The 26,931-nt window shown below is 36.5% G+C and overlaps 1 protein-coding gene across 1 annotated transcript in view; it reads left to right on the plus strand.

Moving 5' to 3' along the window:
- Nucleotides 1-26,931, plus strand: part of Rasef (RAS and EF-hand domain containing) — a 52,046-nt gene that overhangs the window by 19,430 nt on the left and 5,685 nt on the right. The window contains exons 5-15 of the mRNA XM_057784427.1: nt 3,641-3,718; nt 7,113-7,228; nt 8,505-8,573; nt 10,074-10,158; nt 10,997-11,085; nt 16,237-16,471; nt 16,746-16,883; nt 16,974-17,118; nt 19,349-19,430; nt 20,615-20,729; nt 23,724-23,843. Of these exons, the coding sequence (XP_057640410.1) occupies nt 3,641-3,718; nt 7,113-7,228; nt 8,505-8,573; nt 10,074-10,158; nt 10,997-11,085; nt 16,237-16,471; nt 16,746-16,883; nt 16,974-17,118; nt 19,349-19,430; nt 20,615-20,729; nt 23,724-23,843 (1,272 nt within the window). The remainder of the gene's footprint in view (nt 1-3,640; nt 3,719-7,112; nt 7,229-8,504; nt 8,574-10,073; nt 10,159-10,996; nt 11,086-16,236; nt 16,472-16,745; nt 16,884-16,973; nt 17,119-19,348; nt 19,431-20,614; nt 20,730-23,723; nt 23,844-26,931) is intronic.

Genomic DNA, 26,931 nt, shown 5'->3' on the forward strand with positions numbered 1-26,931 from the left:
AGAGTGTTTTCCTAATTGAAACAGTATCTGTCTATGTCAGATGTCCCTGTGTTCTTGTTCTTAGCTTACTTCAAGGTGCATAGCAGATACTTAGTAAATATTAAGTGAAATAAAAATTGTTTTCTTAAGTAGAAAGTTCCTGGTCTAGCAATACCTGATCATTGTAAAGTAAGAAAAAACTATGGAAACATGAGCAAAAGTGTCTTTGAGTACTGGTATTCCCTTTCTTGGTTCTAATGAACAGGTTCTTTGTACTCTGAGATTTGCTTGTATATGTTAATAATAATGATTCTGGAGTGCAGCAGTGGAACAGGGTAGTTTTGTAACCTTCTGCGGTGCAGATACTTGTAGTATTATGGACATCATGCTATCAAATTCACATATTCATGTACAGAAATAAACACTGATCTGTCTTTATAAGATGGTTCTAAGTCAGAATTAAGCTCACATCTTACATGGTTGTTTGCATAGTAGTCGAAATAACTTAAGTAAACAGATGTGAAAATTAAATATTTTAGTAGTATTGGAGGGCCATTAAGGGAAAGTCATTTCCTCCTGGTCAAGCGCATACAATCTACTTAATTTGTGTAGAAACCTAACATTCGAGGCTACCCAAAACAGAAGAGTTAAACCAATTGGGCCAGGTAGTCTCCTGTTTTAAGGGATCACATTTAAGAAAAGTAGATTCATCCAAAGCCATGATAAAGAGATGGGAAGAATAATTAGCCATTTAGTAAGATTCTGGAGTTATCCTTCCCAGAAACTCTGCATTCTATGCAGTTACTTACTCAGTGATATCCATGGCACTTCCTTTTTTCTGTCAGCATTTTTTAATTACTCAGAAAAATGTAACTTTTTTTTTTCATTTCTGTTCTAGGCATGCTTTTCCCAATGTAGTCTCAATTCCTCCCCAGCACTTTTTCCCCATGTGACACTTTTCTGCATTGTGGCTGACCTCCATTGCTGAATATGCCAGTCTAAACTTAAAAGGCACACCTTCTTTTTCCAGCATCTTCCTCCCATGGACAGCTGCAACAATTAAATATTACCTGGCTAAGGTTTTCCTTTTAAATTTTAGTAAATTTGTCCTTTTGTTTTCTTTTGAGTCTCTCATTAAATTTATTTGTTACTGAGACTAAGACTCTCAAGAAGAGAGCTCAACTTCCCTAGTAACATGTGGCACCCCAGGTGAGACTGCCCATAACATAAACATCACTAGCAGTTCAGTAAAGTTATGTTACAGTTAAGCTTGTCATTGTCACCCACAATCATCTCAATCTCTGAAGTGACTGAGAATCATCTAGGAGTCTTCTATAATGCCAAAAATCATTATTATCTTATATGTATTTTAAAATAATAACTAGACTATCATCCTATGAATAGATTCCAGAAAGATGAGTCAGTTTATCCACTGAGTCTTTTAGTCATTGTTTTTATTTATTTCTGTAAGTTCCCAGGTCTTTACATTGCAAAGATGGATGCCAAAAATATGACCTGATATAACATATGATGAGGTTTTAACAGTGAGACATCGTAAGTGAGAATGATGAGGCCTTAGTCCTCATTGAAATTATATCAATTTTTCCTTATAGCATGTAGATGTATTTTCTTAATATTTTCAATCCTTGATTTCTCATTTAAAACATGGTTTTTGCCATGTTTAACCATAGTAATTGGTATTTTATTGGCTTTATTTTACTAAGATCTTTCATATAATTTGAAAATGCTAAATATGAACTCATTTTTAATGACCATATCAAATGAGGACTAACTTTCAGGGAGGGTGAATGACCTACTCAAAATTCTAGAGCTGGTAACCAATGGAGTCTTTCTTTCTTGCCTGTTCTAGACTTCTTGCCCATCTGATATGTTTGCTGTATAAAACAGTAAAAATATTTACAGGTGAGAATATTAAAGACTAAAAATTTTAAAATATACTTTAAAGATTATTGTGATGCCATTATTTTTGACAACAGATTCTGAAAGTCTTAGGTATTTTTCCTTCATAATTTTCTTCTGTGAAGTCATAATGCATCTCCTATTTTTAAGACTTATCATGATAACCAATTTTAAATTCAAGTTATATTACATAAGCATAATAACAAAAAAAAACAACACAAAAGTGGCATATTGAAGAACACACAGATCAGTGGACTAAAGTACCTAAACATAGATCCACAAAGCTTACAACCACCTGACTCTCATAAAAGGTGCTATTATTGGAGAATCAACAACCTTTCTTAGCAAGTGGTGCTAAGTAAACTGGATATCCACCTGTAGAAGGCTGGAAACATATCTGCCTTCTTCCCTGTAGGAGAATCACCTCAAAAGGGGATATGAAAAAAAAGCAATCGAGCAGAAGCCAGTGCCTGGAAGAGCAGACAATCTTCACCAGACAAGAAACATAGTTAATACACATCTGTCAGTCACAGTCACATGAACTCCTGTCTCATGGCTTCTGGCAAGATGGAGAATGCTCATAGTTAAAGCACATGGGCATGACGAAGTCTGGGAAACATTTTGGCTAGTGCAGAATCCCTCTGTTTAAGGAGAGCTGCAAACAAACCCTCACAGGCCTGGGATGGTACTTCTTTGTGGTCAAGCCATTTTGTTTTTATTTGCAGTACTAGAGTTTGAACATAAGGTCTTGCACATGCTAAGAAAATATTGTACTTTGATCTTTTTTTGACATTTCCTTTTGAGATATAGTCTTGATCTATTTCTCAGGTTGGCCTTTAATTTATTGTGTAACCCTAGACTTACAATTTTCCTGTCTCTTCCTTCTAGATTCAATTGTATACCACCACAACTGACTCATGGGAAAGTTATTTTGTTTTAGATATTTTTAACCTCTGATATAAGTTTATTAGCCAACAAGCAGACCTCATGGATGCACATGTATAGTTCATTCTCTTTCTGTGCATGTTTATCTTCACATCAGGTTTATGTGCTTAGATATTAGTGATTTCAATCATTTTTGTAAACATTTCTTCAGTTCACTATTAATAAAACACAAGAGTGTGACATTAACATTCCTCTTATTTTTATTTCTAGCTAATTATGGTAGTGAACATCTTTGTTTCTAGCAATCATCTGTATTTCTAGAAAATGAGAGTTAGGATTGTCAAGAATTCAAAGCTAGCCTCAGCAACTAATCAAAATTGAGGTCATCCTGTGTAATGTGAGACTATCTCAAAACACAATAATTCATACACTTTGAAGGTAAGACTATTACAAAGTGAAACAGAAAGCCTTAAGCAAACAGGATGAAAGAGAATGCCCACATTCTTTAGGTGAATAAGGAAAGCAAGGATTGGGTGTTTTCCTGTGGAGTTCTTTCAAAACTAAAATGTAAAATGATTTTTACATTTTAAAGTGTTTTAAAGAAAACATTTTACATTTAAAAGTGTTTTTAAAAAATGCATTTAATAATAAAAGTTCCTCTGCAATGGTATGCATTATTTAAAACAAATATTTAAATGTTATAGATGTTGTATCATTTATTGATCTGTAATCATAAGATGGTAAAGATTGAAGACTGCTATAATTCCCACATTCATATTCAGGAATATCTCTAATCTTCACCAAAATTCTTCTAAATGACTTTTCAAAAATACCTAAGTTTTGTTTTCTCTTTCAGCTTGAAGAACAATCGAGACACATTAGTCAAAAGCAAGATGTGACAGCATTAAAGAAACAAATTTATGATTTAACAATGGTAAGAATCGTTCTTTACTGAATTAAATTTATTTCCTGTTAGATACTGTCTTAGTTACTTTTCTGAAAGAAAGATAAAGAACCACGACCAAAAGCTACTTCAAGAGAAAAGTGTATTCTATCTTATAGGTGTCAAGTAGCAGTGGAGAAGCCAATGGAAGAAGAAAAGCAAAAGCCAAACAAGAACACTGCTTACTGGTTCATGCCCATGGCTTACTTTCTTACATAACTTAGGACCACCTGCCCAGGGATGTCACCATACACAGGTCCCATCCACATCAACCATTAATCAAGAAAGTGCCCAACAGGTTTCCCCATAGTCTGGTCTTATGGAGGCGTTCTCTCAGTTCAGATTTCCTCTTACCTAATGACTCTAACTTGTATCAAGTTGACAAAAAATGAACCAACACAGACAACATGCACATATTCATGGTATTTGAGAAACTGATACTATAATTACAGAAAATCTTTGAAATATATTTGAGTAACTATATTATGAAGAGGAGCAATCAAATACCTCTTATGACTAGTTTTGTTTTTTTTTTTTTGTTTTAAAAAAAGTTTGTGTATTTAATATAATGTACACATGGTGCTGAGTGCTATCTTACCGTGATTAGCCCCATACTTTTAGAAGCATCCCTGCTTTTGTATGTGTGATTTCTCCTGCCTTCAGTTTGTCTTTATGTCTTTTAGATATGTTCTCATTTCTATTTGCTTTTTCTGTTGCAAAAATCAGTAACATTTACCTCTGCTTTGCTTTTATTTTAGATTACTTTCAAATATTAAAAGCATTTTACTTGCTCTGTCTCTTGAGCTGGGATTTCATAACTTTCCATCTAGTCAGTTATCTTTATCCCACTTAGGAAAGAATTTTCCTATCCTCACAGTCTCAGCTTATCTTGATATTGCTGCATCATAGTTGCCTTTATGTTTGGATTGACTTTCATGAAGAGTTGCTTGCTTTCTTGGATTTTCTGATTCTCTTCTTAGTTTCTTGTTTTAAAAGATGTTAGTTAGGATTATTATTGCTGTAATGAAATACCATGACAAAAAGTGACATGGGAATGGTTTATTTCACAACTGTTCTATACAATGGCTTATCAAAAGCATTGAGGGTAGGAACTCAAGCAGGCCAGACACCTGGAGGCAGAATATGATGCAGAGGTCAAAGGGGAGTACTGCTTACTGGATTGCTTCCTCTGTGTTTCTCAGCTTGACTTTTTTCTTTTCTCTTTCTTTATTTTTCCATATATATCCATATATATTTCATATATATGAAGAGCCAAGAGTAAGTCCACCCACAATGGGCTCTGCCGTTTCATACCAATTAAGAAAATGTCTGACAGGCTTACCTAGAGCCAAATCCATTAACTCTGGCTTGTGTCAAGTTGTAAAACTAGGCAGTACAAAAATATTCAACCATCTTTGTGATGTCATGACTGCTGTAAAATTCTTTATTTTTCCTGAAAATATTAATTTTGGAGATCATTAAATGACACATTTTATTGGATTGTTTTAATCTTTTTGTACACACAGAAATATATATAGCTGATTTTTGCTTCATTATAACTAATATTTTTCTGAATGAATGAACCTTGAATGTCATTAGACTCAGTGCTTCTTATTTCTGGGGAAAATGAAGCAGTACATAACATAACTCTCACACTCTTATCTTTGCCTGTTCCTCAATCCTTCTTGTTCAAAGAATCAAATATTGATTCAACTATTGTCTATTATTTAAGTTTAAAAAATTTAAATTCTTAACATCATTCCTACCTTTATATGTGTCATTTGTTACCAAACTATGATAGACAAGAGTTTGTCATTATGCCTTTGTAATGTTATTGGAGACAGACAGACAGATGGACAGACAGACACAGACATGTATAAACACACTTCCTTGAAAGTTTGTCTATATGACACAGAGATTCAGCTGTTTCCACCTCCTCAGTGTTGGGATTAAAGACAATTGTTACCATCACCTGTGTGTTTTAATTTATTTCCCTACACTCCTTCTTTAAACTACATATTTATTTTCACTTTATGTATATGGGTGTTTTGTTTGGATGTACCAGGCTCTGTACCGTATATATGCCTGTTATCCAAACAGAGCAAAAGAGGGCATCGGATCCCCTGGAACTGGAGTTACTGATGGCTATAAGTCATTATGTGGGTTATGGGACTAGAACCCAGATTCCCTGGAAGAGCAACAAGTATCCTTTATTCCTGAACCACCCTTCCAGTCCCCTAGCTTCACTTATCATTCTGCCTGCTGGTGTGCTCAGATCCTCTGAAAAGAGCATCCTTTATTCCTGAACCACCTTTCCAGCCCTCTAGCTTCTCTTCTCATTCTGCTTTAAGGTGGGTGACTGAGCCACATGGTCTTTTTGCTTTCTACTGCAGGATCTCCAAGGCATTTGTTTTAGAATGTTGCCTTGGTGCATTTTATTAGCATAATTAAATATGAAGGCAGCCTAACTTTTATAAAGGCCTTTATTTATCTCACAGTTGTAGGGATTCAAGAGCATGGGGCAGTGTCAGCTTAGCTTTGCTGTGGACTTCTTGGTAGATTGCTGGAGTATGAGCCAGAAGGGTAAACAGGAAACAGCAACTGACTTTGAAAGATCACTTCCAAGGACAGCACTCTAAATGACCTAAGGAACACCTTCTTGGCTTCTTCTTAAAAGGTTTCATGCCACTTCTAAACCTGGAATCTGGGAGAAAAAGCTCTGTGGTGTATAGTAAACTCTTGAATTGTACCCCTCACATTACCAACTCTCTTTCCAGATGCTCTTCTTTGGGAGGGAGGCATCATCTAGTTTCCAAGTCCTAGAAATATGTTTAAGTCACTTGACTATACATGATCCCCCTCATCTATACCTTTAACTGTAAATGGTTTGTTTCCATTGTAATTTCATATTCATGATTTTTTCTGGGATGGAAAAGCTAGACTATCTATGTGCACAATCAGCTATTTGAACTGCAAGTGTCCAGTGATTTCTTTTTAAAAGGGAAATTTAAAGTTTTATAACTATGCATTTCTGTTATTAGTTACATTTTAACAAATTAGGTGAAAGTTTTTATTATTAAAAGCAACCAGTGTAACTAATTTTAGAAGTGTTCAGATATTTTGTCTTGGTTAATTTTCCAATAACATGATTATCAGTCCTTGTTTATTATAGTTTTGGGCAGATGTCAGGTACAAAATGAAAAACAACCTTAAACCTTGCTAATGTACAATATTTGAGTATATAATTGATTCTTTGAACAGGAAGATATGAAGAACATAGGAGAGGTAGGAGATTTATTTTTGTGGAGTTATGCTATGTACTGCTTCATGTTTCTAGGAGCAAGAAACCCTAAGACTAATGCCCCTTGTGGTTCATTTTCTTTAGGAAAATCAAAAACTCAAGAAAGATCTTTTGGAAGCACAGACAAATGTAGCCTTTCTTCAGAGTGAATTAGATACTTTGAAAAGCGATTATGCTGACCAGAGTCTGAATTCTGAACGGTATGAAACTATTCATAATAGTTTAATACTGGTAAAGATTATACATATATATTTCTATAGATGGTACCTTTACTGACAGATTTTCTCATGTGTGTATCTCTCTGTGTGTGTACATGTGTGTACTTAATCTTTTTAAAAGAGTTACCATTTGATTTATTTGCCTCTTAGGACAGTGTAGGGCTTTAAAGTGTTTGGTTTTATTGGTCGTGGGAAGAAAATACTATGTAATAACAATTTTCTGTTAAAACTACTATCAGGTAGGAATGATGGCCTAAAACATAAGAAAGAGTTATTAATTATTCAGTGTATTGGATTTGAGAAATTGGTATTAATAACTTAGAACCTCACATAATCAAAGTCAGGCATTCTTACATGAGAGATACAGTTGTATGCATATACAGAGAATAAATTTGGGCATTTGGGTGGAATACTTTATGTATTTTCAAACTTCACTCAGAATTATGTGTTGTAGTATTAAATGGTATAACTTTTACTGGATATATTCTGTCTAGATCCTTAGAGAAAATGAGTTGTGAGTTTAGCATACTTAAAATAAAGGAGACATATGCCGCCACCCTTTAAAATTTTCAAGTTTAGTTAGGAAAGCCAAGACCAAAAGTTCAGAAATGTGCACTGAGTACCAGCAATAATACCATTTGCAACATGAGGGCTGGGTAGTTACTGCCTTGTTTCCGCCTGTGTTAAGGAAAAGCAAGCAGTGAATATAGGAGGAATGATCAGCTTGTGTTGGGCCAATGAATAGAACCCAGTGACAGCAGTATCCACTGAAGCAAGTAGCATTGCCATCTACCAAGAGTATCATTGGCACATTATTAATGTTTATGCCTTCATCCACAGTCTGCCCTTTTAGGAATCTTTATTATCTTCAGTTCACTTATGGGGAAAAGAAGGTTTTATAAATGTTGTAGTTAAGGGGAAAATGAGAGAAACAATGTAAAAGAGAAGCAAGACTGGCGTGGGGGAAAATGATCAGACCGTTAGGAAAAAAATGCTTTAAATAGGAAACAACCTTTTAAAACACACTAAAAGTGAATAAGCTACTTTATAGAAATTCTAAAAGGGCCCAGAAATTTTGGCTAAAGAACTTCAATTCCTATATGCAATTGTATTGTAGCTTGGCAGTGAAGGTGAAGGTCAGTTTCTCCAGATGAGGCTTGGTAGCTCATAAGGATTGGAAGCTAGTGATGAGGTTGTGCCACATGCTCACACATGCTATCTCTTCTCTCCTCATGAAACATTACATACAATTTTGCAGGGATCTGGAAATAATCCGAGAGTACACAGAAGATCGGAGTAGTCTTGAGAGGCAAATTGAAATCCTCCAGTAAGTTCTCATATAAAATGCTCATTGCATTTTAGCTATTGTTTGTTAATAAAACATGTGCCATTTGTCAGATGACCTGACATGTCCAGTGTTCAGATCACTGTTTCTTCTCACTGCAGTACATTTGGCATGTGCACTTCAATTTTTGATTCATCTGCCTCTAATTAAATTACTCCAGTGCGGTCTAGTTCTCAAGGTCCCTCCAGGTCAGGAAAGTGTGTCATATATCTGAGTTATTCCTCTGTGAGGCATGCAGCCTTCACCCTCATTGTTCTCTACTTCATATCTCGAGAGCTCCCCAGGTCCTCACATTAATGGGGCCATAGGATAGTGTTTAGTCTTTCAGTTTGATATGCTTACTACATATATGTGTTTTGTTAGTTTTTTATTTATTAAAAAGCCATTTCCAAAGAAATTCTATCCTAATCTATCAACTTCACAACTAAGTTGTAGTAATTACATCTTCTGAGGATCTTTTTCAAGAAACCTTGATATTCCCCAATTTGTTTCACTTATACAGTGTATTCTTTGGTTTTCAATTAACTAAATGAAATAATGTGGGCCTGGGCAAATATTTTCAGTTTTTAATGTTCTTATCTCTCTGTTGTGGAAACTTTAGAAGTCACTTTTTATATAGTCTTATTAATTTATTCATTTGTTAACTAGTTCAGTAGATTTCTCAGTTAACAGCTTTGATGGGTGAGATACTCCTAGAACTGAGGAAAGATTAGTGAGTAGCAGAAAAAAAAAAAACTCTTTCCTTATGAGTCTAGCAGAGAAGAGGAAGAAAGAAACTGGTTACCCACAGAAATGAGTATGATGTATATCAACAAATGAGAGAAATATAACAAAGGAAAAGTGCAAGTTCCCCATGGAGAACTATTAAAGTTCAATAAAGAACTCTTGGTGGAAGTGATAACAGAGCTGAGATATGAAGGATAAAGTGGCTATGAACAGGAAAATTAGATACTCTTTGGGACAGGGACTCTGTGATCCTTATTTTTTAGCCAAGGGAAACAGATGTTAAATGACTTTCATGATATCCCATGAAGTAATAACTAAAGTTCGTATTTACTCCCCAACCCATCTGAGGTCAATAACCAAGTATATGATTGATACAGAAATCCCATCAGAGTATAAAGAGGATATGATGTAGGATATAGCATGCTGCATCAGTTCCTGTGGCTAAGCTGTGTGGACCAGAGAACACAGACCTACATTAATCCTGTAGACACAGAAATTATCTAAAGAAAGAGTGAGTGCCACAGCCCAGCAAATTATTCTTAAAATGTTCCCAGATCTTCAGGAAAAAGAACCAATCAATTCAATCATTGCAATTTGTGTCTATCTCTGACTCTGTTTTGGGGGTTCAAAGGGAAACAGAAACTTAGCAAAAGCCCACATTATCTGTACATTCTGAATGTCACTGCCTCAAACTGAGTGGGAACATTGATCCCCCAGTGCTTCCTGTTTCTGTTTGTCGACTTCTTTCCTATACAGAACAGCTAACCGGAAGCTGCATGACAGTAATGATGGCCTCAGGAGTGCACTGGAAAATACTTACAGCAAGCTCAACAGATCTTTGGTATGTGATATCATCTCACAAGATATTCAGTTCTTTCTCTTGATAAGTGTTTTGTAGAAGATATTTTAGAACAACTGCATGTTGATCTTATAGTGAGACTCTCTTGACATAAAGTAAAAAGATAAGTTTTCTAAATTAAAAAATATATTCTGCCCAAATGTAGAAATAAATGCAATGTTGTTTATCAAACTCTTACATAATCTAAGAAGCTAGAGAAAGATGCTGAATATGTAATTTTAGCCTTGGAGGGTTAAATAATATAAGGGCTAATTAGAAGGACAGCAATGTATAAGAAAAAGTGAGAAATCCTGTAGGTGTAAGAAAAAAAAAATGTTTCTAGTCAAAAAGAGGCAGCTAGGTTTCTGACTTGCTCATGTCTTTTTCCCATGGCAGACTCTAGAGAGAATGATGGCCTTGGGTTTTGAATTTTAAACCCTCCAGTCAGAAAGAAGTTTCTCCAGATTGCATTTGCAATGAAGCTTCTTATCCCACTTTTGTGACTCAGTTTTAGGCAGGAGGATCTAGTGTCGTAACAATTACTCAACAAGATTGTGCTTCCAAAAGAGACAAATCTGGGGAAGCTGATGTTATGGGATCCTCACGTATCTGAGTAGGCATCAGAGTCTTGTGGAATATGCAGTAGAGCTATATAAAAGCTAAAATTGATGAGAAAGAGAAACCATGTGAATCTTTCCAAATGACTTTTTCATGTTTATATTTGCTCATGTTTGGTCATAAATTTTATTTGTATTGGGAGTTAAATTGTTTGGATTTGCATAAACACATCTGTCTGTGATATAGGAAATGTCTACATACTAAAAATTTCTTGTTATTGCAGCGTATAAACAACATATCACCAGGAAATACAATTTCTAGAAGCAGTCCCAAATTTAATCACCATTCTTCTCAGCCACTGGCCTATGATAGGTATGTAGCACCTGCTTTTTTTATTATATCTTATTTGTAGATCATGGCTGAAACTAAGACAAATTATCTTAGAGCTGATTTAAAATAAAGAAATATATTTAAGTAATACTTTACTGAAAAAGCATTCGACAAAATTCAACACCCCTTTATGATAAAGGTCTTGGAGAGATTAGGGATACATGGGTCATACCTAAATATAATAAAAGCTATTTATAGCAAGCTGACAGCTAACATTAAATTAAACGGAGAAAAACTCAAAGCCATCCCACTAAAATAAGGAACACGACAAGGATGTCCACTCTCTCCATGCCTCTTCAATATAGTGCTTGAAGTTCTAGCAATAGCAATACGACAACATAAGGGGATCAAGGGGATTCATATTGGAAAGGAAGAAATTAAGCTTTCGTTATTTGCAGATGATATGATAGTATACATAAGTGACCCCAAAAACTCTACCAAAGAACTCCTACAGCTGATAAACACCTTTAGTAATGTGGCAGGATACAAGATCAACTCCAAAAAATCAGTTGCCTTCCTATACACTAAGGATAAGGAAGCAGAGAGGGAAATCAGAGAAGCATCACCTTTCACGATTGCCACAAATAGCATAAAATATCTTGGGGTAACTCTGACCAAGGAAGTGAAAGATCTATTTGACAAGAACTTTATGTCTTTAAAGAAAGAAATTGAAGAGGACACCAGAAAATGGAAGGATCTCCCTTGCTCTTGGATTGGGAGGATCAACATAGTAAAAATGGCAATTCTACCAAAAGCAATCTTAAGTTCAATGCAATCCCCATCAAAATCCCATCAAAATTCTTCACAGATCTGGAGAAGACAATAATCAACTTTATATGGAAAAACATAAAACCCAGGATAGCCAAAACAATCTTATACAATAAAGGATTGTCTGGAGGAATTACCATCCCTGCCTTCAAACTCTATTACAGAGCTTCAGTATTGAAAACAGCTTGGTATTAGCATAAAAACAGAGAAGTCGACCAATGGAATCGAATAGAAGACCCTGACTTTAACCCACAAACCTATGAACACCTGATTTTCGATAAAGGAGCTAAAAGTATACAATGGAAAAAAGAGAGCAACTTCAACAAATTGTGCTGGCAAAACTGGAGGTCAATCTGTAGAAGAATGAAAATAGATCCATATCTATCACCATGCACAAAACTCAAGTCCAAGTGGATTAAAGACCTCAATATCAGTCGGAACACACTGAAGCTGATAGAAGAGAAAGTGGGAAGTACTCTACAACACATGGGCACAGGAGACCACTTCCTACGTATAACCCCAGCAGCACAGACATTAAGGGCCTCATTGAATAAATGGGACCTCCTGAGACTGAGAAGCTTCTGTAAAGCAAAGGACACTGTCACTAAGACAAAAAGACAACCCACTGACTGGGAGAAGATCTTCACCAACCCCGCAACAGACAAAGGTCTGATCTCCAAAATATATAAAGAACTCAAGAAACTAGACCGTAAAAGGCTAATCAACCCAATTATAAAATGGGGCACTGAGCTGAACAGAGAATTCTCAACAGAAGAAGTTCAAACGGCCAAAAGACCCTTAAGTCATGCTCAACCTCCTTAGCGATCAGGGAAATGCAAATCAAGACAACTTTAAGATACCATCTTACACCGGTCAGAATGGCTAAAATCAAAAACACCAATGATAGCCTTTGCTGGAGAGGTTGTGGAGAAAGGGGTACGCTCATCCACTGCTGGTGGGAATGCAAACTTGTGCAACCATTTTGAAAAGCAGTGTGGCAGTTTCTCAGGAAATTCGGGATCAACCTACCCCTGGACCCAGCAATATCACTCTTGGGAATATACCCAAGAGATGCCCTATCATACAACAAAAGTATATGCTCAACTATGTTCATAGCAGCATTGTTTGTAATAGCCAGAACCTGGAAACAACCTAGATGCCCTTCAGTGGAAGAATGGATGAAGAAAGTATGGAATCTATACATAGTAGAGTACTACTCAGCAGTAAAAAACAATGACTTCTTGAATTTTGCATGCAAATGGATGGAAATAGAAAACACTATCCTGAGTGAGGTAAGCCAGACCCAAAAAGAGGAACAGGGGATGTACTCACTCATATTTGGTTTCTCGCCATAAATAAAGGACATTGAGCCTATAATTCATGATCCTAGAGAAGCTAAATAAGAAGGCGAACCCAAAGAAAAACATATAGGCATCCTCCTGAATATTAACCTCCATCAGGTGATGAAAGGAGACAGAGGCAGAGACCCACATTGGAGCACCCGACAGAAATCTCAAGGTCCAAATCAGAAGCAGAAGGAGAGAGAGCACGAGCAAGGAACTCAGGACCGTTAGGGGTGCATGCACACACTGAGACAATGGGGATATTCTATTGGGAACTCACCAAGGCCAGCTGGCCTGGGTCTGAAAAAGCATGGGATAAAACCGGACTGGCTGAACATAGTGGACAATAAGGACTACTGAGAACTCAAGAACAATGGCACTGGGTTTTGGATCCTACTGCACGTTCTGGCTTGGTGGGAGCCTAGGCAGTTTGGATGCTCACCTTACTAGACCGGAATTGAGGTGGGGGGTCCTTGGACTTCCCACAGGACAGGGAACCCTGATTGCTCTTTGGGCTGATGAGGCAGGGGCACTTGATTGGGGGAGGGGGAGGGAAATGGGAGGCGGTGGCGGGGAGGAGGCAGAAATCTTTAATAAATAAATAAATTTAAAAAAGTAATACTTTGTATCTATTATGATCTTACATTAGCGTTCACAAATGTGAAAAAGGTGAAATTGTAAGTAAACATATTTCATAGAAAGATGTTATTTTTTCAAGATGCTTTGAATTATTGTATAACCATTTTGTACCCACCATTGACTAACTCATTTGCATTATAGATGGTGTTTGTTGTGAGCCTTTTGTCATGATTTGTCAGTGTTTAGTATTGAAAACAATTAAAAAGTAGAAAATGCATCTAGATTTATGAGTTACTAAATATTAACAGATCTGCTGGAATATTACAAAAGTTAGAATTTAACTTGACTCTTAAGAGATCAAATAGTAAGCAGTGATTATTTATATGTGTGTGCTTGTGTGCACATCAGTGTACATGTCCAACATTGTTAGCTAAAAGAAAGTTAAGTTTGTGGTATATCAAGGTGTTCAAAAAAAATAAAAGAGTAAATTACATTTTCCTATGTGTTTGAAGATTTCTAACTCAGGTTTATCCCCTTTTGTGTGTGTGTGGGAGTACTTCCAGTATAAATAAGTATGTTCTTACTATTATGATGTTGCCTGACTTTTTCTTGGGGATATGTGGATAGTAAAGAAAAGCTAATGATAGAGTTCTATTCTAGTCCAGTTTGATAAACCAGTGAGTTTATGGGGCTTACTTACAGGAGTAGGTGGGATCTCAAACAACTGTGTCACTTGAGAATCCAATCCAAGCACAGATGATGATGTACTCCCCCTCATAATGATGCTCTCCATTCTCTCCTCCTGTGTGGATTTTCATCAGACCCAGTATTGTGATAGCCATGCAGTAGCTGCTCAGATTTCATGTTGGTGACGATCAGTAGTGCTTCACCACACCTGGTGGTAGCTGATGCTCTTGCTGCCACTGGGAAAGTCTCTCACTACAGACTGCTATATGAGTGAATACATGGTCCTGATTTTTTTTTCTTCAGACAAGTTTTCTCTGTTGCTTTGGAGCCTGTCCTAGAACTCCCTCTGTAGACCTTGCTGACCTCAAACTCACAGAGATCCACCTGTCTCTGCCTTCCAAACGCTGGGATTAAAGGCATATGCCACCACCATCCAGCTTTGGTCTAATATTTATTGTTGATTCGTTAAATTTATAAAATGTTGCTTATTTAATTATAAGTAGCTGAAATTTGCTCTTACTAATAATATATATTTTTAAAATGTGCAGATTTGATGCCACTTTTTCTTGACTAATAGTTAAGAGCAGTTTATAGTTCTCAGTAAGATTTAGAGGAAAGCATAAAAGACGAATTCTTCATAACTCTCATAATTCATTCTTGAAAGAACAATGCCACAAATGAGGCTCTGATAATGGAGTAAGAGTTTCTTTTCAGTTTGTCCTAAGAGACAGTTTCTTCGTCATATCATCAGGACCTAAGAGAGGCAAGAAAAGCTTCATCTACTTCTCATTCTGAACACAACTAGAAACCACTGTGGCCTGTACAGATCTTCCTTCCTTGGGTTTAGTGATATACGAAGTTAACAGGGTGCTTTTCTTTTTTATGCCAATATAAACCTCTGCATGTGAAAAAATCTTTAGGCTTGGGATTTTGACTGTTGACTTTTCATCATAGAAGGGGCAGGGATAGAGAGGGTCACAGCACCTTCACCTGAGTATTCTGTCATTGTCCCCCAATCAGTTGTATGTGTTTTTGCCCTAATTGCACAGAGCCTTGAAGTCTTGGGGAAGGGTTAGAGGACACATAGAATGGGAATGTCTAAGGAGAGGGGGCTTTATTTGTGCAACTGCGGAGAAGTCATCATCCACATTGAGTAAGACTTTTCAGGACTCACTGACACTCCTGCCAGTAACCCTCACCCATGCTCATTAACTAAACACAATAAACTCACTGGTTTTCCAGAGTGAACTTAGGTGAGATTGAACTTTGTTTTGTCATTGGAATTTTGAATGACGATAGGCCTTGCCTAATTACCTCAAAGGAAAAATTACCTAACACTCCATCTTGAAAACAAACAAAGGGACTAACAAATAGAAAAGAGTTATAATAAATGTCTAGAAGTAGATAAACCATTCCAATTATGATTTAACTGAATTATAGTAAAAAAAAAAAGCTCTTGTATTCTAGGGATATTTTACTAAAATAGTATAAGATTGTATTTGTATTTAGGGTACTCATTCTTTGTATCAGGAAATAAATCAGCCAATTTAAAAGAATTTTTGTGTATTTTAAATATTTATGAAGGCTTTTGTCCTTATAGATTATTGCACAGAATGAAACTGCACTTTATACTTCCTCTTCTATACTAAGGGAACACCATGTATCTCCTGGCAAGGGACAATGTTGTCAGCCTGTCCCTTTGTGCTCTTGTACATCTTGAACTCCTTGGTAAAGCTGTCTCCTCTTTTGTCACAAGGTCATTCCATTCTTCATATGCAGATGAGGATTGTGACTCTTTGGCTCTCTGTGATCCTCTGCAGAAGATGAATTATGAAGTTGACAGCCTGTCTGAGAGTTGTTTTGACAGTGGTTTGTCCACTCTGAGAGACTCCAATGAGTGTGACTCTGAAGCAGACTACAAGCACCAGAGAGGATTCCAGAGTTTGCATGAGACACAGGAGAGCCTCAGGGGAGATGCATCAGACACAGATGTAAGCCAGAAACCATAGAACTCTGATGACCGCCTTTGAAGAAAATCTTCTACCATGTTCTAGGGGACTCTGTTTTAACAGCACATAGCCTGTGTTGTTAAGGTCATGAAGAGGAAGTTTAGTCATTAGAATGGATCTTTTCCCCTAGGAAACTAAGGAAGATTTCTCAAAGATTTGCCCTGGAGAGGAGGTCCATTTAATAATAGTTTTATGTTTCTTTGGTCTGTGATGTATATGTGAGAGACTTGGCTTTTAATTATTGATTTTTTGATAGGTTCCTGATATAAGAGATGAAGAAGCTTTTGATTCTGAAAGCGTGGCCTCTGTGTTACACTGGAAGCCACAGGGATCTGTTGGTGAAGGCAGCACTGTCAGCTCCTCCAGAAAACCCATCTCAGCTCTTTCACCTCAAGTACGTAGCTACTGAGACAATTCTTTTCGTGGCATGTTACATAGATGAAAACTGGCTCCCGTCATCACCTATCTGGCTATTTCCCTTTAGGCAGACATGGTGGATAATAACTGCAAACTGACATCTCAGAAGGCATACAAGATTGTGCTTGCTGGAGATGCTGCAGTGGGGAAGTCCAGCTTCCTCATGAGATTGTGCAAGAATGAATTTCAAGGAAATACAAGTGCAACCCTAGGTAGGACTCTTATTTTTATTGATAACAGAAGAATTATCATTTATCGCTTGATTTCTTCTCTTTCACGATTATATACACAGATTAAGAAATCTATGCATTCATCCATGTATTCAGACACTCTGTTTTTGTATATATTCCCCTGTGGCAGAATTATCCTTTATTTTTACTAAAATATAATTTTAAAAAGAAAGCAACAGGTGATGAGAAACTTTGTAAATAGTGGAATCAAACAAACCCAGCTTAGGCATAGTAGATTCTTTTATTATGCACATATTTTTTAAGCCTTTTTTTGAGCACCTGGTACTGTTGTAGTGCTGAGGGTACACAGTGAAGAGAGTTGATTGAATCCCAATCGTCAAGAAAGTTTCACCACTGTGGAAATAAGTGGACCAAAATGAGTTTTAAAAATGAGATGTGGAGCCAGGCAATGGAGGTGTGTGCCTTTAATCCCAACACTCAGGAGGTGGAGGCAGGCAAATCTTTGTGAGTTCAAGGTTAGCCTGGTCTTCAGAACAAGTTCCAGGACAGGCTCCAAAGCTACAGAGAAATTCTGTCTCGAAAAACCAAAAACCAAACAAACAAATAAAAATGAGATGTGGAAAGAAGTACATATTCCACTGGTGGATAGGGAGAGCCTTCATTTTATGTTAAGAACTTCTCAATAAGCCGGGCGGTGGTGGCGCACGCCTTTAATCCCAGCACTTGGGAGGCAGAGGCAGGTGAATCTCTGTGAGTTCGAGACCAGCCTGGTCTACAAGAGCTAGTTCTAGGACAGGAACCAAAAACCACAGAGAAACCCTGTCTCGAAAAACAAAAAAACAAACGAACAAAAAAAACCAAAAAACAAAAAAAAAAAAAAAAAGAACTTTTCAATGACTATGGAATATTTGAGATTAAAGTCAAATCCAAATCTGTATTTGTGTCCCTTTCCATATGTTCATTAGAAAATTAGTTTATATGGCAATAATTTTCTCATTTTTTTTCTTTTTTTCTTTCTTTTGGCCTTTCTTAGTCTTTTTTAATATTATTGTCTTAGTTAAGGTTTTTACTGCTGGGAAGAGACACCATGACCACAGCATCTCTTCTCAGGAAAATATTTAGTTGAGAGGCCTAAAGGCTCAATCCATTATCATCATGGTTTAGAGGATGGCAGTATGCAGGCAGATGTCATGCTGGTTACATGTTGGCTTGCAGGGAACAAGAAGTCAATTGACTGTCACACTGAGGGAAGCTTGAGCAAAAGAGACCTTAAAGCCTGCTCCAACAGTGACACACTTCCTCTAACAAGGCCAAACCCCCTAATAATGCTACTCCCTTTGCGGGCAATTTTCTTTCAAACCATAGCTATTTTTTGAAATAGCAGCGGTAATTACAATCTCCCAACCATAAAAAGTACAGGGTCAGATGGATTCAGTGAAGAATTCTACCAAATCTTCAAAAATACTAACATCAATATTCCTCAAATTATTCCACAAAATAGAAACTGAAGGGGAGTTTCCTGATTCTTCCTACCATTGTTACCGTAATAACAAAACTACACAAAGAACAAACAAAAATAGATAAAATTTAGTGTCATGTTTTTCAAATTTGCAAAATAATCAGTAGAAGGATACTGAAATATAGTAATTATCATTTACGTTTCTTCTTCATCAAAAGAGTTATTTAGACAATCAGAAATAATAAACCAAATTGGTTGCCTTCACCACATTGGGCAAATCTGTGAATTTATAGTTCTCTTATAAACACTTCTAGAAACAAAACTGAAAGTAAACTTCAGTTTAATTCAAGAAACAACTGAAGTAGTGTTCTGGTTGCTAGAGACCATGGCATATGTGTGTTTGTGTATCTGTGTGTGTAATAAGCATGTGTATGTGGGTGCAAAAGTCATGTGAGCATCCATTTACACATACACACATATGTGCAATGTTATATGCATATAAATGGTATGCACATAACATATATGCATGCACATACACATACATTCTTACAGTTTTGCTAGCACACATATAGGTCTATGTTGGAATTATAAAAAAAAAAAAGAACTGAGCTTTCTGTAATCCATAGATTCAGTTGTGCCTTAAGTGAGACAGGCTACAGATAGTGAATCTTATATACATATGTGAATTGACTTATTTGAAGCTTTCTCTTTGAAAGTCAAGTGCATTTCTTTCTACTTTAGCTTTGGATTTAGCCAAAGCTTACAGAATTTCCTGTGGCATTTCTGTTTCAGGAGTTGATTTCCAGATGAAAACTTTGATTGTAGATGGTGAACGAACAGTTCTTCAGCTCTGGGATACAGCTGGGCAAGAGAGGCAAGTGCTTTCTTTTTGAATTAAAGAATACAAATAAAGACTCATAGTTATATTCATATTCTATTACTGTGCTTTAAGATACTGAATTTGTAATTGTAACATGTATGTAATACCAATAAAGATCATTTTTCTACAATCTCCTCCCATCTGTTTGTATCATTTATATGAGATAAGTCTTTGAGCCCATTTTGAGCTGATGTTTGGTTGTGACAGCTTGCTATGCAGTGGAGAAAGGACAACATTGCCCAATGCAGTGTCACTGTGAGGGGGGTCTTAGTTTTGAAGCAGTACATGATGGGCAAAGAGACCCTATCAAATATTCTTGTTTGAAGGGCAACAGCAAAAGATAAGTGACAGATATACTTCTGGTGATTCCATATCTTAGATTTCTTGATAATGACCAGAAGTGTGAAGCATAAATTTTAATTTTATTTAACTCTCTGTGGGTCAATTTTACTCAGTTGTGCAATGAGTATGTTTGAGGGCCTGTGTCTGTACTATTCTTTGTGCTAAGATTCAGTGATGACCATGGAGACACAACATGCCCTTGGTCACTGCAAATCTTACCTCACTGCTTTCCCCCTTTTTGGCCTTTTGGAGATTAGGCCACAGGCAAGAAACATCATACATCCAGGTTCCTCTGTATTTGCTCTTTATTATATTATATTCTTTCACGTAAAGAACAAAACAGACACAAAAATCTACTCAGGCCTTTTCAGAACATAGTTCCTCAGCAGATTTGCAGTCGCGCCATTTTTGTCTTTGCGTATATGTACACATGTGAAGGACATATGTCAATGTTGGATAGCTTTTCTGTCACTTATTGCCTTGTTTATAAGACAGGTATTTGGTTTCCTTTCTCTCCATTTGCTAGTTCCTGGGGTTGAACTGTTTTCTTTTTTTTTTTTTTTTTTCATTATGCTTTTACCATTGTTGGGGCTAACGTTTATGGTTAGGTAACATTATGGTTAGGTAACATGGAATTATCTGCTGGAGGAAAAAATGGGCTTTCTCAGAGATCACCAGGCCTCTGCTAAAGAAGTTTATCACTAATATTTGTTGTTAAGGCTTTTATTTGTTGGAATTGGTTATAGAAAGTAAGAACTAAAGGGCATAATAGAGATGAAGTGCAAGGAAGATCCAGATGACAGGTTGATGATGAGCTTTTGCTTTGTCTTTACCAGATTCAGAAGTATTGCCAAGTCTTACTTCAGAAAAGCAGATGGCGTCTTACTGCTGTATGATGTTACTTGTGAAAAAAGCTTTCTTAATGTACGAGAATGGGTGGATATGGTTGAGGTAAGAATTATAAGGAAGAAATAGAAATTATGCAGGGGAGTCATGGATTGCCTTAAGAAATACCATTGGTTTTTGTTTGTTTTTACTGGAGTAAACATGATTAGGAGTGACTGGTCTGTGCTGTAAGGAAGACTGACATTTTCCAGTGGCAATTGGCAACCTTGTCTCTTCCCAGGATCTTTTCTCAAGTTGAAGAAATTTCTGCAAGTAGATTTGGGAAATATATTTATTCTTTGCTAGATATAATATAGGAACTCTGTAATGGAGTGGAAACACGGGTAGCCAGAAAAGCAACTTTTACAAGCACGAAAGTAGTTGGACTGGATGCACAGTGTGGCAGAAATTTTAGAAACAGCTGAGACACCACTGGGAAAATAGTAGCGCTAAGATCCAAAGTTAAGCTTATTCTAGTTGTGATATGGGAGCATTTATATATACTAAGATGCCATGGAAATATGAATTGGCATTTTAACATGTAGCATGGATGAAGTCTATTTCAAAGTGGCTATGTCTCCCCTTAAGGACCTTTCATATCATTTGGTTTTACAGCCAAAGTCTGTAAAAGTACTAGGTTTACTGCCAGGTTTTACTAACAAGCATAAAAACAACAGTGTACTCTCTAGAAATTGTGAAATACAGGTAAATACAATTTCCCAAGTAAATAATATCATTTGTATTTTAAACATATTAAGTTACAGACATGACTGATGCCTAGTGTTTTCTGATTTCAAGGGTGCCTGTGGATTAATGCTTGCTTCCTGACTACAGAAATTATGGAAAAGATGCTGTGCAGTTGGAATAATTCTTTGATGAAGAAACATAAATATGCCTTGTTTAACCAAAACACCATATCTTAAATTTGCTATAAATGCAATTAAAATTATTTAAAATTATTTATATTTCTGTAAAATTTTACTTGATAAAATTATTCATATATTACACATATTTCTCTAACATCTGAAAAATAAGAAAGAACCAAGCAATTTTTACATATTGTGAGAATACTGAGGCATAGAAAATATATGGCATTTGCTTGAGTTCACAATACTAGTATGTAGAAATAGAACAGAGTCATAACCTTTTGATCAATATTGGTCATTACTTTGGTAAAGTAGAATAGTTAGCTACAAATAAATAGTAGTTGCCTTGAAACTAAAGGAACCCAAAAGAGCTTGTCTCTGCGAGAGAGCCTTCTACTGTGTAATAGATTTCAGTGGGCTATACATTGAGTCCTGTGCCAAACATCTTATCATTAATATTTGGGGCTTAGTCCTCCATTTTCATGCTTGTGTATATTGAAGAAAGTGCTCAGAAAATGGCAATTCAAAAGACAAGGGCTAAATGCTCAGAAAATGGCAATTCAAAAGACAAGGTCAGTCCATGAGGAAAATGTCCTTACATTAAGTGAGGCACTGCAGATTCATATTACAAGTGAGCTCTTCAGCCACCCTTGCCACTTTCTCATGAGATCAGAAAAGGAAGAAAATTGTATTCAAGATGAATTCTTGGAGATCTTATAGGAGAGAAAGTAGGTGTCACATTGCATTTGAATTTCACTATAGAAAAAGAATGGCCAGAAAGAGACTTTCCCATGGATTTTTCTAACATGAGGCACTAAATTACACAGTCCCTACTAACTGACTTAAAAAGAGTGACACCATTGCTAATTGCAGAGATGGATACGACAGCAGGCTAAAGGAAATGGTATTACAGAAAGTCCAGATATTGCAGAAGAGAAAAGAAGGTGAAGCCCAGGCCAGATAAGGCAGTAGGACCAAAAGGCCGTCACAGAGAAAGTAATGTTTAAGTCTGTGCTGGAAGAGATGCTACACTCTATTTATAAGACTTTAGGAAATCGTTTAGACACTCAGTTCGTTGGCTAGTGTGACTAATTACTCTTTTGTATTCACCATGTATCCATGAGCATCTGAATGTGTGGAACAGCAAGCATAGAGGAGGGACATGTGCTCCGTGCTTCTCTTTAAATGCACAATATGCTCCACATTAAATGCACTTTTATGCCTCAAGTCAAAGACAAATGTCAAATCTATTCTTTGTCCTTATGTCTTGAACCTGTATGAGGAGCATACCAAAGTGAATGAGCATGCTGTTTAAGCACTTCAAAGTTTAACTTCCAAGTGTTTGGTGTTGTCTAGAGACAAGAAACCTATGTTTCTGTTCTGTCACAATTATCACATCTTTTATTTACATCACAGTCTTACAAGGTGAAATATACCCTTACCACCAGACATAGACTGTTTGCCATACTAGGGGTTCTGAGATTCTGTAGAAGTCTGTATAAACTGTTTGGGTGGTTTTGGAATCTATGACATAAGATTGATATTTAGAACTTGACATTTTCTTTTGTTGTAAACTAGAGTGGTGAATGTAAGCTTTTCACCCAACTTTTGTACTAGGATAGATGATGAATGATCTATACTTTGCACCTGGGATAAAGCAGTTGATGTAGAATGAACAATGTTTTAAGGAGAAGCTGTAACCTAGCATCCTGTGGATATTCCAACTGAATGGAATTCTGTGGTAATAGTCACTGGATTCTGTCATGATTGTAGTGCACTGTGCACTCTGTGTATAACTAGTCTCTTATCCTTTACTTTTTTATTATCAAAGAGTAGAACATTACCTAAGTGGGGCAATGCAGTCACTTTGGGTTCCAACTTTCAGCTTTGCGTGTTCTTGTTTCATTTCTCTGAATTTTAGTACTCTCACTGGCAAAAGAGAAAGAAGGGTGACTGTGCTTCAAGGCATATTGAGTTTCAAAAATTTATCTTAAACGTAAGCAATTTAATTATTGCAATTAGTTGACATAGACAATGACAACAGCTGTGTATTCTGCCCTACAACTATAAACAATTATGAATACTAAATGGGCACCTTTAGAAAACTGGACAATGGCAGCTATTGGTACCATGGTCACAGCTCTATAGTTGGTTCAGTGTTTGATATATGTTCACTTCTTTTCCTTCTTCAAAGGATGGAGCCCAGAGAAGTGTTCCTATTATGTTAGTAGGAAACAAGGCTGATCTTCGTGATTCTGCTAGTGAAGAGAAACAAAAGTGTATCTCAGCGTACCTTGGAGAAAAACTGGCCATGGTAAGAGTGTGCGGGGGGAGTCCAAAATGAGACAATATCATGATAGGTCATTGTTTTCAGAATTGGTGGCAGTCGTGACCCTGTGTGGTTTACTGTGCTGAAATGGTCCTTATCTTGTGTTGTACATTATCCTCATCCTATATTGTACACTGTGCTGGAGACAGTCCTCATGCCTGTGCAGTTTATTGTTTTGGACACAACCCTTACTCCTGTATTCTTTACTTTGCTGGACACAATCTTCACCTCTTTGTCTTATACTTTTTTTTAGATAATTATCACCTCTAATAGTTCACTGTGTTACACACAGTCCTCATGTTGTTGACTGTTTTAGGGACAGTTCATATCTGTTGACTTCATTGAATTGAGGGAGTCATTCTTTCCTCTACTTCCGTGTATTTGAGAAAGTAATTTCCTGCTGTGGAATTTATCATGTTGGGGATGTTTTTAATCCTGTGTTCTTACCAATTTTTGACACAGATCTTATCACTACGTAGTTCACTATACTGGAGACATTTCTCACCCTGTATATTGCACCTGTTGGAAACAGTCCTCACGCATGCTGTGTAGTTCACCAGGGTAGACACAATTCACAGTTCTGTGTAGGTGACTGTGATGTAGACCTTCTTCAACTTGTGTTGTTCTGCGTTGAAGACAGTCTTCACACCTATTTATTTTAGTGTGTTGAATGTAGTCCTCATCCTATATAGAGGACTGTTATAAACTATTCTCACCCTGCGTTGAACTAGTCCTTACTTTTTATAACTGGCTGTGTTAGATATAGCCCTCATCCTATGTACTAATATACAGTAGTGGAAGACTGTCCAACACATTGTGTTGGACCCAATGTCTTACCCTTTTTCTTACACTTTGTTAGAGATAGTTTTCACCTTGAGTAGTTTCCTGTGTTTCACATAGTCTTTACATTGTGTGGTTGGTTGTTTTAGGGACAATTAATACCTGTCTGTTTCTTACCTTACCCCTTGTAGTTTGCTATGTTGTATTCCTCACCACTGTGTAATACACTGTGTAAAAGACAGTCTTAGCATGTGGTTGATAGTGTTGGACACTGTCTTCATCCTGTGTAGTTGATTGTTTCTGGGACAGTCTTCTTTGTATTGGAGACAGTTCTCATGCCTGCATAGTTTACTGTATTGGATTAAGACATAACTCCTGTGTCTGGCTGTTTTGGGAAGAGTCTTCACCATGTGTGGGTTTTGCCTCTGTTGGAAACAATCTTCACTCTTATGCAGTTTATTCTTCAGGAGGCAGGGTCATTCTTTCCCCTTTATATCATTCACTTTGTTAGTACAGTAGTTACCCCTTTTTTCTAACTTGGGAAGAGTGCACTTCTTGTTGGAGACAACCCTTTGCCTGTATACTTTGCTCTCAGGAGCATAGCCTTTCATCTACATAGCCTGTTTTCACCTCCAATATGATACTTAACTTTTTCATTCATATGCCAGAAGTTTTCCACTTAGCCTCTTTCAGACCTAGAATCTAGACCTGGCATCTCTTAGCATCAATCTGAGTTCTCAAGTTGCTCCCTCAAACATCTTTTGACTTACTCTTGAAATGCTCAAAATTTACTTTATTTCTTCCTATCATTTCTGTCATATATAACCATCAAGTGTACTGTTTCCCTTGTACATGTATATTTGTGAATTGTGTAGATTTCTTTTTGTCAGTTTGCTTATGTAAATGTAGTGGAATATTTTATCTCTTGGTGCTACCTAGTAGCCATCGAATCCTTCCCTTAAACCAAATAGTCATAATTAATCCTCACCCAAGGTTTATGCATCAGTAATTGTCCTTTATTAAAAGAATCTGTCTCCACCTTATTTTACAATAACATACAAGCATAACTGTTAGATTTTTGGCAAGTACAAACAAGCAAACAACAAAAAATGAAAACAAACAAACAAAAAACTCTGAGGTATTATTACGGCAAGACCTGATGGATACATTTCAGAATTAGAAACAACTTAATGATTACCAAAGCATCCAAAACAAAAATAGAAGTTGGAGTGAGACGGGCAATCTAGTTGTTAGTAAGAACAAGTATAGACATCCTGAGATTAGTTGGAATTTAGATAACTGGAGAAATACAGAGAAGAGCCAGGTACCTGGGGATTTATGTGGTAAAGATGTGATTAACATAAAAATGGAAGATTACCTCAACTTGACATTAAGCAGGTTATGGTTGGCTATGGAAAAGCATTTAAAGATTACCTCAGAAAGGATGAGAGTCATTTAAAGGTTAGAAGCAGAGGAGCAATACAAGGAACTATGCAAGGGCAACCAGTGGAGTCTATGGACTAGAACATTTCACTTCTGTACTCTGATGGGAGAAGCTGAGAGTAAAATGGAGGAAGCATTAGCCATTGGACCAGGCAAACATACTCTATTCCTTTTTCAGAGACAGAGTCTTGCTATGTAGTCAAGGCTATCCTAGTACTTACAATGAGCTGATACTGCAAACATCCTTTTGATAGAAGTATAATTCCTAACTGGCTACCTTAAGCTGTCATTTTATCTGCCTCAAATTCTTTGAAGAGAATATGCAGAATTATGTCCTTGATTATTGAAATGCAATTTTGCATTTTTTAAAAATATTATATAAAAGACCTCTGATTAGGAATTATTTCTAGTATTACTATTTAGACTGATTTGTTTTGTTTGCTTGTTTGAGGCAAGGTGTCATGTATCAGGCTGGATTTGAAAGTCTGCTTACATCTTTTTAGTGCTGATATTCTAGGAACACTCCACTATACCTGGACAATCAAATCTATTTTGTTGTTGTTGTTGTTGTTTATAAGTCCTGAGACTCTAATTTTACTTTTTGTAGTTATTACTCAGCATTCTCTCTCTCTCTCTCTCTCTCTCTCTCTATATATATATATATATATATATATATATATATATATATATACTTGTTTTACTAGGCAGTGTTTCTCTTTGTAGTACTGACTGCCCTAGAATTCATTCAGTATACCAAGCTGGCCTCAAACTTTGAGATCAGTCTGCTTCTGTCTCCAAAGTGATAGGATTAAAAAGGTGTGTGCTACCATACTTGGCTAGGAAGAAATGT

Source organism: Chionomys nivalis, chromosome 11 (genome assembly GCF_950005125.1).
Source record: "Chionomys nivalis chromosome 11, mChiNiv1.1, whole genome shotgun sequence".
NCBI lineage: Eukaryota > Metazoa > Chordata > Mammalia > Rodentia > Cricetidae > Chionomys > Chionomys nivalis.